Here is a 14,663-nt window from a genome sequence, read left to right on the forward strand (position 1 = left end):
TTTCAGAGTGGTGCACGAGGTGGTGTACAGGATGATGCAATGGTTAAGATATAAAATATTGTTAGAGTCAAAATTTAATACGTTCGAGCATATCCTTCTCTATATCTTAATTATTTATATTAATGATGAGTAGTTATGGGTAAACAAATTGTCGTTTACCTCAAGAGAGATACTGAGCTCGATTGAACGATAGGAGTCATTGTAATTTCTGGATTTATTTGACGAGTTAAATGTGACATCAGACCGTCTAATTGAATTTATCTGGATATCTGGTGTAAACAAATATTAATACATTGAGGGTTGAAATGAAAATTTCCCAAATTAAAAACCCTAAGCTTTTCTTTGTTTGTTCCCTCATCCTTCCTCTTTCGTCTCGTCGGTCTTTCCTACTTTGCTTCCGCGGCGGCGCCGCCACTCGACCTGCTTGTTCCGATGCACGTCTGAAGTCAATCGCCTCCGACGACCGCCTTCCGATTCCAACCCCGCGCCATCCATTCAATATTCCGACGCCGTCTTATTCCCATCGAGTCGTGGGCGCCCTTCTGTCCGACCATTTCAACGCTGCGGAACTCTCTTTTTGAGTGAAGGGACACTCTGCGTTATACCTCTAGGTAAATTGAAGCCTTAATTTTCCTCTGTACCTTGTGAGAATTTGATCCATACATAGCTGAATCCGGGGAAAACAAAACATCCAACGTGAAATAGCTATGTTCTTCTCGCCTATTAGTGCACATTTGGGAGCACGATCCATGCAGAATAGTTTCAGATATAGACGTCTGCAACACTTTCATCTTGCAACTGCCCTAACAGCCGTTGTTTTAGACCTATTTAGAGTTGATAATCCATGGTTTCGCTTCCATTTCCACAATTCTCTCTCTTGCTCGCATAACCCACTTGAGTCCCATGACAATGGCATTCTAAGAGCTAAAGCACATGAAGTTGCCATTGCCCTGTGTGGATCTCCTTTTTGTCTGTTGAAATGGGATCCACATCTGCAGGATAATTCCTTAATACGATAGCTTTGAGCATTGACAGAATAGTTGTGGTGCTAGAGAATGTTCTTAACATGTCACCAGTTGTGTATACATATAATCATAGTGCCAGTAATCTAAACTGAACAACAGAATTTGCACTAGTTTAATTGAGAGGAGTGTCTGACAAAAAGGAAAGTAACAACATTATCCATCCCATGTCCTAAGAACACACTCATATATGGTCCAAATATGATGCATAAACTTTAATAAAAGAAAATTGATAATATACATAATAGATGCCAAAACTTTTATTCACATATAAACTCAAAGTGTCATGTTAGCTACACTCTATCTTGCGTCTTGCCATCTCAATGACTTCTTATTGACTCAAACTTATCATCCTCTTATTGATCTAGAGGCAAAAGGTAAAGGAAATCAGTAGGAAACATTGAGTAGAATTCAACAAGCATAATGGAAATGCTATAAGTTAATATTGAAGAATGCAACAACATCATTTAACCTACAACCCACTCAACCACATGAATGCAATACCACTGTAAATAATCACATTATCTCAACAGACAAACAGGAGTGAAAACAATACTATGACTGATATAACTGCATGGGTTACAACTTTACCAACAGATGTGCAATCTACTTATACATCGACTTGTAAGTTAATAGCATGTAGGAAAACTGTGTTCTTCCTATACTTGTTGAGTGGCACCATGTATCACTCTAGATATGAATATATGACTACCTCATGACTCAGCAGTCTGTCATTGTTGTGTCCAACAACACTATAAAATCAACAGTGTAGAGTGCCCATCTGAATGAGAAATTATTTCAGAAATTTGATTTCTGATTTTTTTTTTAAAAAAATAGTCATCTTACTGTCTTAATAACAATGATACAGAGTGAAACACAACTACCAGGTAGGGTGGAGTGACATGCTTGCTGTCTGTTAGATTGATCTTCACTTGCTTTAGAAGTTGGATTTCAGCAATTAGAAAATAGGTTAAAATGGTAGCATCAAACATGTATTCTTATTGTCACATCCTTAAATTATTGGTGGGGGAAAAACCTTGTCCAATAGATATACGAGCTAACTAAATCCGAACCAAAAGTTTTGATGATTTGGATTATTTTTTGTCTAAGCCAAAATACAAATTAGCCATGCCCAACCCAAGTTTAATTATATAAAGATATAATTTACTCAAAATTTAATTATAAATCACCCATTATACTTATTAGTAATTAATTTGAGTCATTTATTCAATGAACTCTGTATTTATTGATAAGTTTTAATAATGTTAAATAGTAATAAAAGAGTACCACTACACAATTAAGAGCCATATCATTTTAGTTTGGCCGTGGTGACTGATTATCGTTATACTTATAATTGTATGATACTAAATTTGTTTTTTGATATCTTTTGTTAATTTATAAAATTAAAATTTTATTTTTACTGCATGAAGTACCTTTTCTTGTATTAACATTAGTAAGTAGTTTGATGTGACCTAAAAACTGATAATGTTTGATTCTACCCTATTTGGTTTTGGATATGGTTTTGGGTTAATATTCCTTGATCCGGACAAGTTGGGTTGGATCCAATTTTGTTTGAAAATTGACCTAATCCAGCACTTGATTCCCCTACCTTAGATATGATCTACGAGCAAGGTCATGAATTTGAGGCTGTAAGTTTATCTTTTTGGAAGCAATTTATAGAAAGAATGGTTGAGCTGGCAATAAATATTCTGAACTACTATTTTGAGAGGGATTTTTTGACAATTAAATGCAGCATTTTCAACTGAGGAAAAATGGCAACGAAGAAGAATCCTGTTGTTTTTCTTGAGATTTCGGTGGATGGAAAGCCTCCTGAGAGAATGGATATAGAGGTAGGTATTCTATTGGTTTTCATGACTGGGCTTACTTTTTTCAAAGATATTTGGTTAAAATGTCGCACCCTTTTGTCTTACCTTTTTTTCTCACTTGATTTTACAGCTTTTTGCTGATGTAGTTCCAAAAATTGCAGAGAATTTTCGAGCACTTTGTACTGGTATGTTCTCTATTACCATTTGAACTCTCTGTAATTGGATATTTACTAGTTTTTTTAATTGAATAAATATTAATCTGCGTTGAATATTCTACCTGGTGCACCTTTACTTTGGCATGATCATACAACAACAACAATCAAGCCTTATTTCATTAGGTGGGTTGGCTATATGGATCCTTTTACGCCATTGAGCTATCTCCTACTATATCATCATCTATACTTAAATAAATTTTATCTTTTTTTTTATTGCTAACCAAGTCTTTTTTGGTATATCTCTTTCTCGTTTGATATGTGTGTTTGTCATAGTTTCATATCACCTAACTGGAGTATTTATTGATTGTCTAAGTATATGTCGTACCATCTTAAACTTCTCTCAGAATTTTCTCTCAATAGATGCAACTTCGATTTTTTCTCTAATGCTCTCATTTTTTATTCTGTCCATCCTCGTATGTCCACACATCCGCCTTAACATCCTCATCTTTACAACTCTCATCTTTTGCTCATGTGCTCGAGTCCCAACATTTAGTTCCATATAACATAGCAGGTGTAACTGCGGATTTGTAGAACTTTCTTTTAACATTTAGTTCCATCCACCTTAAGTTTTAGAGGTATTTTACATTCACATAAAACACCCTACGCTCTTCTCCATTTCAACCATTTTGCTTATATTCTATCTAAGACATTTCTCTCAATCCCTTTATCGTTTTGCAAAAATTATCCTAAATATTTAAAGCTCTTGGGTTTGGATAACTCATTATCTCCTATCTTAATAATTGTTTTATTATGTCTAATATTGCTAAACTTAAATTTCATATAGTCTGTTTTTATTCTACTAAGTCTAAAGTCTTTCCTTTCTAATGTTTCCCGCTAAGATTTTAGTTTAGCATTTACTCTTTCACGTGTTTCATCTACCAAAACAATATCATCTGCAAATAACATTCACCACGGTACTGTGTCCTGAATGTGTGTAGTGATTTCGTCCATAATTAATGTAAAAAGATAGAGATTTAAAGCTGATCCTTGATGTAACACTATCTTTATTGGAAATGTTTTAGTTGCTCCGCCTGAAGTTTATTTTGGTCATTATATCTTCGTACATATTCTTAATTTGTTCAATATATGTTATGCTAACACCTCTCTTTTCTAGAATTCTCCATATAATTTCTTTGGGACTCTATCATAAGTTTTTTCTAAGTCAATGAATATTATGTATAGATCTTGTTTTTACTCTCGATATTTTTCATTTAGTTGTCTAAGAAAATGCATAACTTCTATTGTCAATCTTCCAAACACGAATCCAAATTGATTTTCCGTCACCGTGATCTCCTTTCTTAATCTTTTCTATTACTTTTCCCTAAAGTTTCATGGTATTAATACCCCTATAATTTGCATAATTTTGTACATCTCCCCTATTCTTATATAATGGAACTAGAGTACTTACCCTTCGATCATATATTTTTTTCGTTTTCAATATCATGTTAAATAATTTTGTAAATCATTCAATACCTTATTTCTTTAGGCACTTCCATACCTTTATTAGAATATCATTTTTCCAATGGATTTTTCATTGTGCATCCCATTTAAAGCTTGTTGTACTTCTGAAGTTTAAATTCTATGATAAAACTTTAAATTTCTATACTCATTTCACATACTTAAATTACTTAAGTTAAGTTGATCACCTAAACTTTCATTAAAAAGTTGATGAAAATACACATTCCACAGTTCTTTTATTTTTCCATCGTTTACTAGTACCCTATTACATTTATCTTTAATACATTTTATTTAGATAAGATATTTTGTTTTCCTTTCTCTCACTTTAGCTATTCTATAATTTTTTTTTTCACTTTCTTTTGTATCCAATTTTTGATATAATCGTTCAAAAGTTTCATTCTTTACTTCATTTATAAATTTCATCTAATACTTGTACTCCTATCTTTTCCTTAAATATATTTTTCTTTTCATCTTTTACCTTTTACCACTTAATTCTAGCAGTCGGATATATTTTATTTCTATTGATATTATGCTTGAGGCATATAATTAATTGAATATTTGTCATAGTTTTAATGCTAACTGGCAACCTAATGCAACCCTCTTCCTTTATTCGGGCTTGGGACCGGCCATGATTGGTTCATTGTGTGGAATACAATATTTAGATAGTAGAAGATAATAAGGCTTTTCACTTATCTTAATAGAGTGATGAACCATGACATTTTATCAAAAAATATTCAAGGATTTTTTGAATTCATCGACTTTGGTTTTGTCTAGGCGAAAAAGGCATTGGAGCTTCTACAAAAGTACCATTGTGTTACAAGGGTTCAACCTTCCATCGAATTGTGAAAGGATTTGTTGCTCAAGTACGTTTCTTTCACTGTTCATTGTTGCTAAAAAATAATATAGAAATGCTTTTCATATCAATTCATTGGGATGTATCCTGTGGATATTCTTTTGTTGGGTTGCTTCTTGCATTTGCATGTTAGTTATGTAAATATGTATTCCTATTCATCATTTTCAATGACTACTACAACTTGGTTTGATTTTTATAATAATGTCAAATAGTTGGTCGTTATCAATGGGAAATGATGTTTATTTTTATACAGGGTGGCGATTTATCAAGACAAGATGGTATTGCTTTGTTATGTCCAGGCTTCTACTTTCCATGTGACTTCTTGCTAAATATACTTTGAAAGCCCAATTAATGTGCTATTTCCAGGCATTGGTGGTGAGAGCATATATGGAAGAAAATTTCCAGGTATATGATGGGAGGAGAGGACCATATGATTTCTGACATGCTATTCTATATTTGTTAGTCATGGAGCATGTTGTCCTGATGTCAATCTTTTCTGTATAGATGAAAATTTTAAGCTCAAGCATGCAGGACCTGGCTTTCTATCATTGGCAAGCTCCGCACCCAACTCAAATGGCTCTCAATTTTTTATTACCTTCAGGGCTACTCCAGAGCTTGATGGGTAACCCTTTCCTTTCTATGAACTTTATATGGACTATATGATATATGAAGATTTGGATTTTTGTTTACTATCTATTTAGCTGTGCAATGGGAAGGTTATTATGGCTGCTGGTGACTTTTTACCCCTGATTCTCACAAGATATATCTGGATGTTTTGCAGCAAAAATGTTGTGTTTGGGAAGGTACTAAGTAGTTCAGCATTATTGAAGAAGATAGAACATGCAGGTACTGAGAAAGGAAAACCCCTTTACATGGTAAAAATTGTTGATTGTGGTGAAGTTTCTGCTGGTAATATTCAAGTTGCAGCAAGAAAAGAGAAGGGTAAGATCTGAAGCAAGCATGATAACACAAAGGAATGTGTGTTTTGTTAGTTTGTCTGACACATCTGTAGTTCTTGCAGAGAAGCTTAGAAAAGCCAGCTCAGATAGTTCTTCCAGTGATAGTTCTGGTGGAGAACAAAGGTCAAATCACAAAAGAACTGTTAAAGAGGAAAGAAAGAAAAGAAAGAGAAGATATTCATCTGATTCTTATAGTTCGGATGATTCTGATTCTGATACCTACTCATCTGATAGTGTTTCTAGTTCAGAGTCTGACTCATCATATACAAGTTCCTCAAGTGGTTCTAGGTATAAGAGGAGAAAGAGAACATTAAGAAAAAACAAAGATAAACATGGTAGAAGAAAGAATGATCGCAATAGAGATAGGCAGCAAAAAATTCACAACAACAGACCTACTCGTAAAGCCAAACGGTATGTTGGTTAATGTCAGCTCTGATATAAAGGTAATTTTATGTGCTACAAAAGACAGGCAATTTTTTTTTTATAAAATGTGCTCCATTTTGTAGGAGCTCAATAAGTTCCAGTGATTCAGAGAGTGGAAGCACCAGCAATAGTAGCTCTGGTGGAGAAAAACCTAGTCCTCATGATAGTATTAAGAACTTCAAGCAATCACTGCAGCATACTGATATCTCTGCTAAAAACGATGGTGCACAGTTGCTCTTTTGAAGTTCTATCATATATGATTTATTTTCAGACTAAATTCTTTTGAATATGGCATCCTGCACCTTTCAGTTTTCTATAATTTCATGCATTTTTATGTTTTTTGTTTGTTTTGTTATTGTTTGTTGTTTGTGAACCCGGTAACAAATTTTACCCCGCACCCCCCCCCCCCCCACACACACACACACACACAAATTCTTGTGCTAATTAATGTCCACTTGTTTTCTTATTTTTATAAACGGTAAAAACTATTAATTATTAACTTGTGGTATGTGCCTTGCTTAAGTATGTAATTTGTTTGGTTCGCAGCATTTAGGCAGATGATAAATCTTGTCATTATCTTTATGAACCAGCATATCTATATATTAAAGAATAACTTAATTTTACTTGAATATTATCAGTGAGATACTCTGTAAACTCAATGGAGGGATAAGATTTACGAAGTTGACCCCAAGTAGTTTGGATGGCTTGATCTTATGAACCAGCACAAGCACACTACTATCCCAAAAGCAAAGTGTCTTCCAAAGGCTCCAAACAAAGATGACGAGCTTGTGCTTCCCTTCATTCTATGTCCTATATTTTCTGGAAATAGAATGCTACTGCACAAATTTAGAGCCACCCAGCTTTTGGTTTAAACATGAACCTCAGTTTTAGCGATCAGGCATCCATTGTGTGCAAAATGCATGAAATAATTGTGACTTTGTATGACCAGATAATTGTGGGACTCACAATTGTTTTGATTGCAAATGTCTGATTGTACTTTCTGCACTTTAATTCTTGAAATATTTTGGGTATTATATATTGTCTTTGTATGCTGACACTGTAACATGATATGATTATAGCCAGATTTTCCCCCCTTCTATCAATTGTTTATTGTCTTGGCTTTTTTGCTGAAAAGCTAATCACCTGGTACGTTCAATAGGGAGGAAACAATCTCTTCCAGCAGCATCAGTTAAACCAATAGCTACTGGAAATGCATCCAAAAGTGAAAGGATAGTAGATCCTGATGTTAATGCCTCACATGAAGCAGGACATGTTTCTAAAGAAAAGAGAGATTATCCAGACGTAACAAATCACTCGATAGAAAAATTTAATGAAAGGACCAAAAAACCTCCCAATTCAAGTGAGAGGTCAAGAAAATCCAGGTATTACTTGTTCATTAACTGGCCTCCGCGGCATTACTCATCTGTAATTTTCATTACGTGCAATTTGTCATGCAGGAGCCCGATCAAACCAAAAGAATATTCCATTGGAAGTCGTGGGGCTCTCCCAAGCATGGAGCGTACATCAAGCCTAACCAGAGCTCAACATTCTGGTGATGCTGACCGAAGTTTGGACAGAGGAATCAGCAGAAGAAGCAAAAGTCATTCGAGGAGCCCAAGGCGGGAATTAGATTCATCCAAAAAGCCATCGCCTACAGGTCCTCCAAAACGCATTAGGAAGGGAAGGGGTTTTAGCGAACAGTATGCCTATGTACGGAGGTACAGGACACCATCACCAGAGCATTCTCCTATTCGCTCCCACTACTATAGAGCCCGATATGAACTAGGAAGAGAAAGAAATAGGTATTTGTCGACTTAAAAAACCTGCTTGAAGCTTGGGTAGATTTTTAATGGACAGTGACGGGAGTCTATCTTGTAGGTACCCAAGACGTCCATTCTATGCTGATCGTTCTCCGGTAAGACGCTACCGAGGCTCTCCAAGAGGCAATAGTCCACCCGGGTATTTGCTGCGTGCACTCTTTCTATTAGTCTTGCTTTTAGATCTGATTTTTAGCCTGATTATGGCTTTATGTTGTTTGAGTTTGTTCTATGGAGTCGTTGAACTTATAGCAGAGAAAACAAATGTTCTCTATCTATTATATCAGAGGAAAAATATTTGCACAGATTGGTTGGAATTGATCTTTCTTGAGAAACCGTGAGTCTCATGAAGATTGTAGGAGTTTTGAGAAAACATATGGCTAAACCAATTATCTAGGAATTATTTTGATTCTTCCGGAAAATGGCTGGAATCTATCAAGCACACACATGAAGTCACAGCTACCGTACCGCACTGCTAATTTTAATTGCTCAACTTCGACTGCTAGCTGAGCCGTTTTGTTGAGAGAAAATTATTAGAACTTGTACTTGAACTGGCAACTAACTCAAATTCACTTTATGTTAGATACCGCACCAGAAGGGATCGAAGCAGGAGCTTGTCACGTAGCCCTATTCGTGGCCGGCAGAGGGTTCGGAGCCAGAGCCGAAGACAAAGTCGAAGCCCTTTGGACAGGCAGAAGCCTGCTCCGAGCAGTCAGCTTCAATCTCGCCTCGGTCCTCAAGGACATGATTTTCGCTTTGCTAGAGAGCAATCAAGATCAAAGAGCCCTAGCCTTTCGAAGTTTAGATCTGATGCAGGACGTGCATGCACTGCTGACAAGGGAAGATCTCGAAGCACCTCTAAATCCAGCAGCCCTAACGCAGCCAATGGACTGGTTGCATATGGAGATGGCAGCCCCAATAAGTAGCTTTCGGGCAAAATCGATGTTGCAGTCTATGTTATCGTTTTGTTTCTGCAGAATTGTCAATTTATTATATTTGCTTAGAAACCAGTTGTCTGGGACTCGAAGTTTTCCTGCTTGGTGTTGCTAAGTTGGAACTGAGTTTGGATGTTTTTCTTTCTTGCTTCTCCGGTATCCATCGTTTTCAGTTATTTGTGTTTTCCTCTAGCAATGTTCATTGATGTTTTAAAACGCAAATCAAGGGATGCTCAGCTTGATTATTTGTTTGCTTGGTCATTATTTTACGGTGCGTTTGATTCGGGGTTATCCTTGATAATCTTGATTATTCATTCAAGATTATTAACGAAAATTTTATTTGATTTAGGTAATCGATGATTTTCGAATAATATTTAGCAAAAGGGGCATGGAATCCGGAATCGAAAATTTTGAAAATTGAGATTTTTCTTGTTTTTGGATTAACGAAATTTTTTTATCCAAAATATTCTCGAATAAGAGAAAAATGTGATAAAAAAGAAAAATGTAAAGAAAAAAATAAAAATAAAATATATTTTTTTTTAAAATAAAAAATGTAAAAAAACATTAAGAAATTAAAAAAATAGAAAAAATATTAAAAAATTTAAAAATAAAGAAAGGGAAAAATAAAAAATAGAAAAAAATAGGAAAAATGTAAAAAAAATAAAAAAATGTAAAAAAAATTAAAAAAAATAAAAAATTTTAAAAATTGAAAAAAAAATAAAAAAAAATAAAAAACACATAAAAATAAAGAAAAACGTAAAAAAAGAAAAATTAAAAAATGTAGAGTTAATAATAATAATAATAATAATAATAATAATATATGGTTAGTTTTGTAACTAAGTGTAATATAGTAAAATATTAAATTAGGTTATTTATTAAAATCTTCAAACAAACAAGTTTTTGTTGCATTATCTTGATTGAACCAAACAACATTTGGTTATGTTTTAATCCTCATAATCTTTGTTATGCGATTACTTGATAATCATATAATCAAGATTATACATAATAATTTAAACCAAACACACCTGACTAAAAATAAAAAAAATAATGATAATTTATCCACATTAGGAATTGAAACTAAATTTTATGATTTAATTGGAATTTAACTAATTGAGTTCCCCCACCCTATAACACGTTTTTCAGACGTTGCCATTCTTTTATTCTTCCTTTATATCTTTTCCTTTCTTTATATAATTAATGAGAAAACTCTAATTTTACCCTAAAGTTACTTGTTTTTTTAAAAACATCTACATAAATTTCAAAGCATCAACGTCAAAATACTTTTGAACTTTTTTATCATTTACCATCAACCGCTAACGTTATAAAAATGACGATGAAATGATAATTTATAATTTTAATGAAATAAGATTATATATTTGTTACATCATTAACTTATTGTTAGTGATGTTATTAATTAGAAATAAGACAATGAGAATTTGCAAACTCTATAGGGTAATGAAACAAAAAGCAAAACCTGAGTGTTAAAATGAAATATTCCCTGATCAATTCGTCGTTCGCTTTTAAAAAGCCGACCTTTGCCTCCGGCGATGGCAGCCATGGCGAACCAGCATCAGCCGCAGCAGCATCCTGTGGCCGTAAACGAAGATGAATTCTTCGAGCACATATTCTCCATGCCGACGTCCTACGCCTCTGTCGTGGAGGCCGGAGCACCACTCCATCGGAGTTCAGCGGACTCTGGCGGCGTCCTCCGGGGTGGCCCTTTCCCGCTAGGGCTTAGCTTGCAGCACGGCTTATCGAGCGCGAACCAGCCTCGTGAGGAACCCGATAGGAAGGCGGTGAGTGAATGATCGGTTCCCTTCCCTCGCTCCTCTTAGTTCGGATTTTTGATGTTTCCATTCGGGCTCTGTGGATCTGAAACAGATTAGGGATGCGTTCTCGTCAGCAGGGATGTTTACGCCTGGGTTAGAGCACGTTCAGCCGCATCAAATTCGTTCTAATCCTGTAAGCTGACATATGAAAATCCCTCCTTCTATGATTCAATCTTCAATTAGTATGCTTGTTCTACTCAGTTTCTCTTTACTTTGTGGATAAGATGGCTTCCTTTTTCCCCTGGGGTTCTCCAAATTTGAAATTTTCTACGAATTAATAAAGTTGAAATCAAGAGATTTAAGTAAGAAATAAAGAAAATGATCTCTACAAGCTATGTGATGTCTAGAAGCTGAAAAGTCATGGATCTTTTCCTCGAGTTAGTGCTAGGGTGATGTTTGATTTAGCTGATACACTGGAAGAACACAAGGAATAATGCATCAACAAACAAAGATGTTTCCGTTCCAAGAACTAGGAAAATGTTTACTGAGCTAAAAATTCATTGTTTGCTGATCAAATCTAACATAGAATGTTTGATTCAGCTGCTTTTCCATTTCTATCTCATCTATCTAATTTTTCTCTCTCATATACCGGTTAATTTTTCTGATACTCTTGTAGAATTTATATTTTGTGATCTTGTTCATTTTTAGCTTCATTGAGGTTATTTTTCAAACTTGTTTAGGCTTTCCACAGTCAAGTAAGACAAGGGGGAGTTGCTGTAATGCCCCAACAACGTCCGAAGGTGCGAGCAAGGCGCGGCCAAGCCACTGACCCTCATAGCATTGCCGAGCGGGTAGGTTATGCATCTGTAACACAAATAGATGGCCTAAAATTTCTCACTAATTTTATTTGATTTTGCATCTCTTGCCAACATAGTTAACAATTCAAACTATTTAGTTGTTTTACTTTTCTGGTTGTCTAAAAATGACCTGTTACGATGATTTGTGCTCAAATAATTGGTCGAGTATTAGTCACTTAACCTGCTTCTTTTTTCTCCTTTGACCTGCAGTTACGTAGAGAAAGAATAGCAGAAAGGATAAGAGCATTGCATGATTTAGTGCCCAACATTAACAAGGTGAACAGACAAAATGCTTTCCTTTACAGTTGTGTGAAAATTGTCATGTCTCGTCTCTATGTTTAATTCTTTTGGTTCCACATGGTATCAGATTCAGAAATTATTTCTTTGAGATATATTATACTGATTGAGTTTCTTTTGTTCATTGTGGACTTTTAACTGTGCAGACAGATAGAGCGGCCATGCTCGATGAGATTTTAGATTATGTGAAGTTCTTGAGACTGCAAGTGAAGGTAAATATGCTTTAAAGTGGTCCACTGTAGCAACTGTGTTGTTCATGTTTGATCATTTCATATTAAGGCTTGCGGTTTCTCTAGTTCTTTTGGTAAATCAACAATACTAATTCTTTTATCAGTATCTAACCCATATTTGCGATAGTTCCTACAAGCTTATTTAATTTCATCATATATAGTTGCACAATCATACTGAAATCTTTTTCAATGGTAGGTTCTGAGCATGAGCAGGCTTGGTGGTGCCGGCGCTGTGGCTCAGCTGATAGCTGAAATTCCACTATTGGTCGAGGTAAAGTTCTTACATGCATTGGTCATGCTCTCTAGTTATTTTCATTGTTTGTTTGTCGCATTTCGATGATAATTAATTACTTGATCTAACTGGCCCTTGCACTCTTCCTTAGGGAGAGGCAGTGTGGGAGAAGTGTTCGACTGACGGCACCGAGCGACAAGTAGCAAAACTGATGCAGGAAGACATTGGAGCTGCAATGCAGCTCCTCCAGTCGAAGTCCCTCTGCATGATGCCGATATCACTCGCCATGGCGATGTGCGACACGCACCAGCCTGAAGCCCAGATGCTCAAACCCAAACCCAACTCTCCTTCCTAGTCCAATGTAAGTCAGTCGTGACATATACTGTTTCGACCACACAAGAACACCAATCATGGCCTCATTTATCTTCTTATCCTTTTTTGTCAAAGTCGTATGATGCAAGAGCAAGGTAGAAAACATTCTGATTTGCGAATCTTCGGATGTGGTTTCGAGTGCTCTTGGCGTGTGGGGGACTACTGCTTTTTGCTGTAGTGGGCGGTGGGGTTGATTCTAAAAGGTGAAACTGATGATTAAATTAACAAGTTGCTTCTTGGAAATTAAAAAGTTGAATGGTTGTCGATGATGATGGCTATGACTTTTCTTTTCTCCTCGTGAAGTGTTCTCCATCCACTCATTCAAATTCAATGGCACTCTCTCTCTCTAGTGGGATCTATTATGTCATGTTTAGTGGGAAAACTAGAATAAAGGAGGCCTTCAGACGCAGATCGCATGAAAATCCCCTGTAAAGCACGACGCGACTGCGATTTAAATAATTCCAGCTGTTCGCGTGCAGCATTGAATCAACCGGCTTTTAGGGAAGCTTTTGCGCGAAATGAGGGCAAAAGCCTCCCTCCCCTTCTTTCGCACTAGTTTAATTATTCAATGCTAGTGAGTGACCTTTAAATAGATCTGATCATGGTTCAAAATTGACGATTCGATGATTTGAAATTGTCGGTTCGACGGTTCCAGACAGGTCGACCCTTAACCTTAACCGCCTAAGACGGTTACGATTCATGGTTCGGAATTATCGGTTCACAGTTCAGTTTACGGTTCGTCACGATTTGCCACGGTTCAAAATTATTATGTTAAAAAAATAAAAATTAAAAATTAAAAATTAAACATTAAAAATTAGAAATTAAAATTTATTAGAAAAATGGACTTACACTTATTTAAGTTGCCTACGTATCCCTTTAGGGGAATCAAAGACCACGTAGTTCTTTTACATTTTTATCCTTTTACATTTTTCAGTTACTTCCATTTCCTGTTCCTGTCGTATTTGTTCCTTCAGTATCAAAATCTTCAACTTTGTCATCTGAAAGTTGCATTCTTTGGATTTTTTTCCCCGCTCTGGTCCAATCGTCCAGTAATGTTTGGACTTCCAATGAGTCGGGAGACAAAGTTGATCGTCATTCATCTAATATGTTGCCGCCGGCACTGAACGTCTACTCCACAGCAACAGTTGACACTAGACAAGCTAAAATTTCTTTTGCGATCACAGAGAAAACGGGAAAACTTTGAGCCTTTTGTGACCACCACTTTAAGATATCGAAGTTTTCGCTATCTGCTTCATTAAAATCAAAAGAAGTCGTAAAATAATTCTCAAGTTTCTGTGTGGAACTTGAGGATTGTAAGTTTTAAATTACTACTATTAGTTTGTTGTATTTCGGAAATATTAATTTGTGTTCCATATTTTGCATAATATTGATTATAAA

The 14,663-nt window shown here is 35.5% G+C and overlaps 2 protein-coding genes across 3 annotated transcripts; both read left to right on the forward strand.

The window, feature by feature from the left end:
* Positions 1-344: 344 nt before the first annotated feature.
* On the forward strand, positions 345-9,753 carry LOC121984879 (peptidyl-prolyl cis-trans isomerase CYP63-like). Its single transcript, XM_042538041.1, has 14 exons — positions 345-611; positions 2,776-2,872; positions 2,979-3,033; positions 5,296-5,384; positions 5,628-5,652; positions 5,741-5,779; positions 5,879-5,996; positions 6,156-6,316; positions 6,396-6,744; positions 6,840-6,979; positions 7,916-8,138; positions 8,214-8,558; positions 8,635-8,715; positions 9,157-9,753. Exons 2-14 carry the CDS (start codon positions 2,795-2,797, stop codon positions 9,497-9,499), a joined length of 2,046 nt encoding a protein of 681 aa, XP_042393975.1. The 5' UTR covers positions 345-611; positions 2,776-2,794; the 3' UTR covers positions 9,500-9,753.
* A 1,275-nt stretch (positions 9,754-11,028) lies between these two features.
* LOC121984880 (transcription factor bHLH7-like) lies at positions 11,029-13,534 on the forward strand. 2 transcript variants are annotated; one of them, XM_042538044.1, is made up of 8 exons: positions 11,029-11,304; positions 11,390-11,470; positions 12,018-12,128; positions 12,345-12,410; positions 12,578-12,643; positions 12,858-12,932; positions 13,045-13,254; positions 13,341-13,534. In XM_042538044.1, the coding sequence occupies exons 1-7, from the start codon at positions 11,056-11,058 to the stop codon at positions 13,246-13,248; spliced, it is 852 nt and encodes a 283-aa protein (XP_042393978.1). In that variant the 5' UTR covers positions 11,029-11,055; the 3' UTR covers positions 13,249-13,254; positions 13,341-13,534. The 2 variants fall into 2 exon arrangements, with proteins under 2 accessions (XP_042393978.1, XP_042393977.1); XM_042538043.1 differs by having other exon boundaries at positions 13,045-13,534.
* Positions 13,535-14,663: the final 1,129 nt, after the last annotated feature.

This window comes from Zingiber officinale, chromosome 5B (genome assembly GCF_018446385.1).
Source record: "Zingiber officinale cultivar Zhangliang chromosome 5B, Zo_v1.1, whole genome shotgun sequence".
In the NCBI taxonomy this organism is placed as follows: Eukaryota; Viridiplantae; Streptophyta; class Magnoliopsida; order Zingiberales; family Zingiberaceae; genus Zingiber; species Zingiber officinale.

What these genes read in the sequence shown, in the direction of transcription:
- LOC121984879 (XM_042538041.1), top strand. Translation starts at nt 2,795, where the DNA reads ATGGCAACGAAGAAGAATCCTGTTGTTTTTCTTGAGATTTCGGTGGAT. An exon ending in CTAGGAAGAGAAAGAAATAG is followed by an intron (nt 8,559 to 8,634) that starts GTATTTGTCGAC and finishes TCTATCTTGTAG; the next exon opens with GTACCCAAGACGTCCATTCT. An exon ending in AGAGGCAATAGTCCACCCGG is followed by an intron (nt 8,716 to 9,156) that starts GTATTTGCTGCG and finishes ACTTTATGTTAG; the next exon opens with ATACCGCACCAGAAGGGATC.
- LOC121984880 (XM_042538043.1), top strand. Translation starts at nt 11,056, where the DNA reads ATGGCAGCCATGGCGAACCAGCATCAGCCGCAGCAGCATCCTGTGGCC. An exon ending in AGGAACCCGATAGGAAGGCG is followed by an intron (nt 11,305 to 11,389) that starts GTGAGTGAATGA and finishes GATCTGAAACAG; the next exon opens with ATTAGGGATGCGTTCTCGTC. An exon ending in ATCAAATTCGTTCTAATCCT is followed by an intron (nt 11,471 to 12,017) that starts GTAAGCTGACAT and finishes AAACTTGTTTAG; the next exon opens with GCTTTCCACAGTCAAGTAAG.